This window comes from Orycteropus afer, unplaced genomic scaffold (genome assembly GCF_000298275.1).
Source record: "Orycteropus afer afer isolate SDZICR_OR568_19922 unplaced genomic scaffold, OryAfe1.0 scaffold00069, whole genome shotgun sequence".
Classification (NCBI taxonomy): domain Eukaryota; kingdom Metazoa; phylum Chordata; class Mammalia; order Tubulidentata; family Orycteropodidae; genus Orycteropus; species Orycteropus afer.
In genome coordinates, this window is record NW_006921656.1 from 11,727,035 (window position 1) to 11,728,342 (window position 1,308).

Genomic DNA, 1,308 nt, shown 5'->3' on the forward strand with positions numbered 1-1,308 from the left:
GTTAAAGACAATTAAAACAAGTCCAAGAGAGCCAAAGTATGATCTTGAATATATCCCTCCTGAATTTAGAGATCATCTAAAGAATAGATTTGATAGAATTTGATTTGATAACTTTTATATGCACTGGGAAACAAATTTGCATTACTCACTTTATTACGATAATTGCTTTATTGCAGTAGTCTGAAACCAAACCCTCCATATATCCCAGGTTTGCCTGTATTTGATTAATAGCTCCTATGTGACAGCTAGGGTACTAGCCCCAGAAGTTATAAAAAAAAAGTAGTAAGACTGCAAGCTCACTGGAGGTAAAGCCAAGCTTCCAACATAGATCCACCTGCTGAAGTCCTGCACTTTCTTCCTCATGAGATGGTGTGTGGAAATGCATTTTACAAATGCTGTTCCTCAGGCCTGGTGTTAGACCAAGTTAAAGAAAATTACGGTTAGTTACATAGAAACATGTAGAACACATGAAATTGTCTCTGGTATTACTTTCTTCTTGTTCCCGAATAATCCTTGTTTCCTAATTGTCTGGAAATGTGATGGTAAGTTGACCCCTCAGCCTGTGGGGGTTGTGAGGCTTCACTGGCCTGTAAGTGATGCTGGGAAGAACAGAAAACCACCTTTCACAGTGTTCGGGTGGGCGGTGCTCTGTGTTTACCACCTTCCAAGTGTGTTCAGTAACAGTGACTCCTCTCTGCCTGCCGTGGGGCTTCTAGTGATCAGAGTTCAGAATACCTCCTCACTGTGACAAATCATAGCTCAGATTCTTTTTCTTCCTTTTTTTTTTTAGATCATGTACAAAATGAAGAAAACTATGCACAAGTTCTTGATAAGTTTGGGAGTAATTTTTTAAGTCGCGACAACCCAGATCTTGGCACCGCGTTTGTCAAGTTTTCCACTCTTACGAAGGAACTGTCCACACTGCTGAAAAATCTGGTAAGCTAGTTCATGGGTTATTGGTGGGGGGAGGTAAAAAAAAAAAACACTTTTTACTCATAGCCTAAAGTGGAGAGTCCCATTTAAAGAAAATCCCATTGTGAAATTGCTGGAATTCATACGTTTGGCCCAGGTGATACCAGGTAAGAGTTACTGAAATCAAGACAAACGTGTTATCTTCCACATTCTGTCATTGGTGGTGGCAGTGGCGGTGGCGGGGTGGTGTTGGTGGTGGTGGTGGTGGTGGTGTGGGGGGTGTGGTGGAGATAGCCTTCAAGCGCTGTCGCGTTTCAGTTGGCTGAAAGAGTGATGATAATTTGTGGGTAAATCATACATTGGAAATCCACATTGCAAATGATGATGAGAGTACAA

At 41.5% G+C, this 1,308-nt stretch overlaps 1 protein-coding gene across 1 annotated transcript in view; it reads left to right on the forward strand.

Annotated features, from left to right (window-relative positions):
* ASAP1 (ArfGAP with SH3 domain, ankyrin repeat and PH domain 1) overlaps positions 1–1,308 on the forward strand; it is a 311,506-nt gene that overhangs the window by 173,807 nt on the left and 136,391 nt on the right. The window contains exon 3 of the mRNA XM_042780911.1: positions 791–936. Within this exon, the coding sequence (XP_042636845.1) occupies positions 791–936 (146 nt within the window). The remainder of the gene's footprint in view (positions 1–790; positions 937–1,308) is intronic.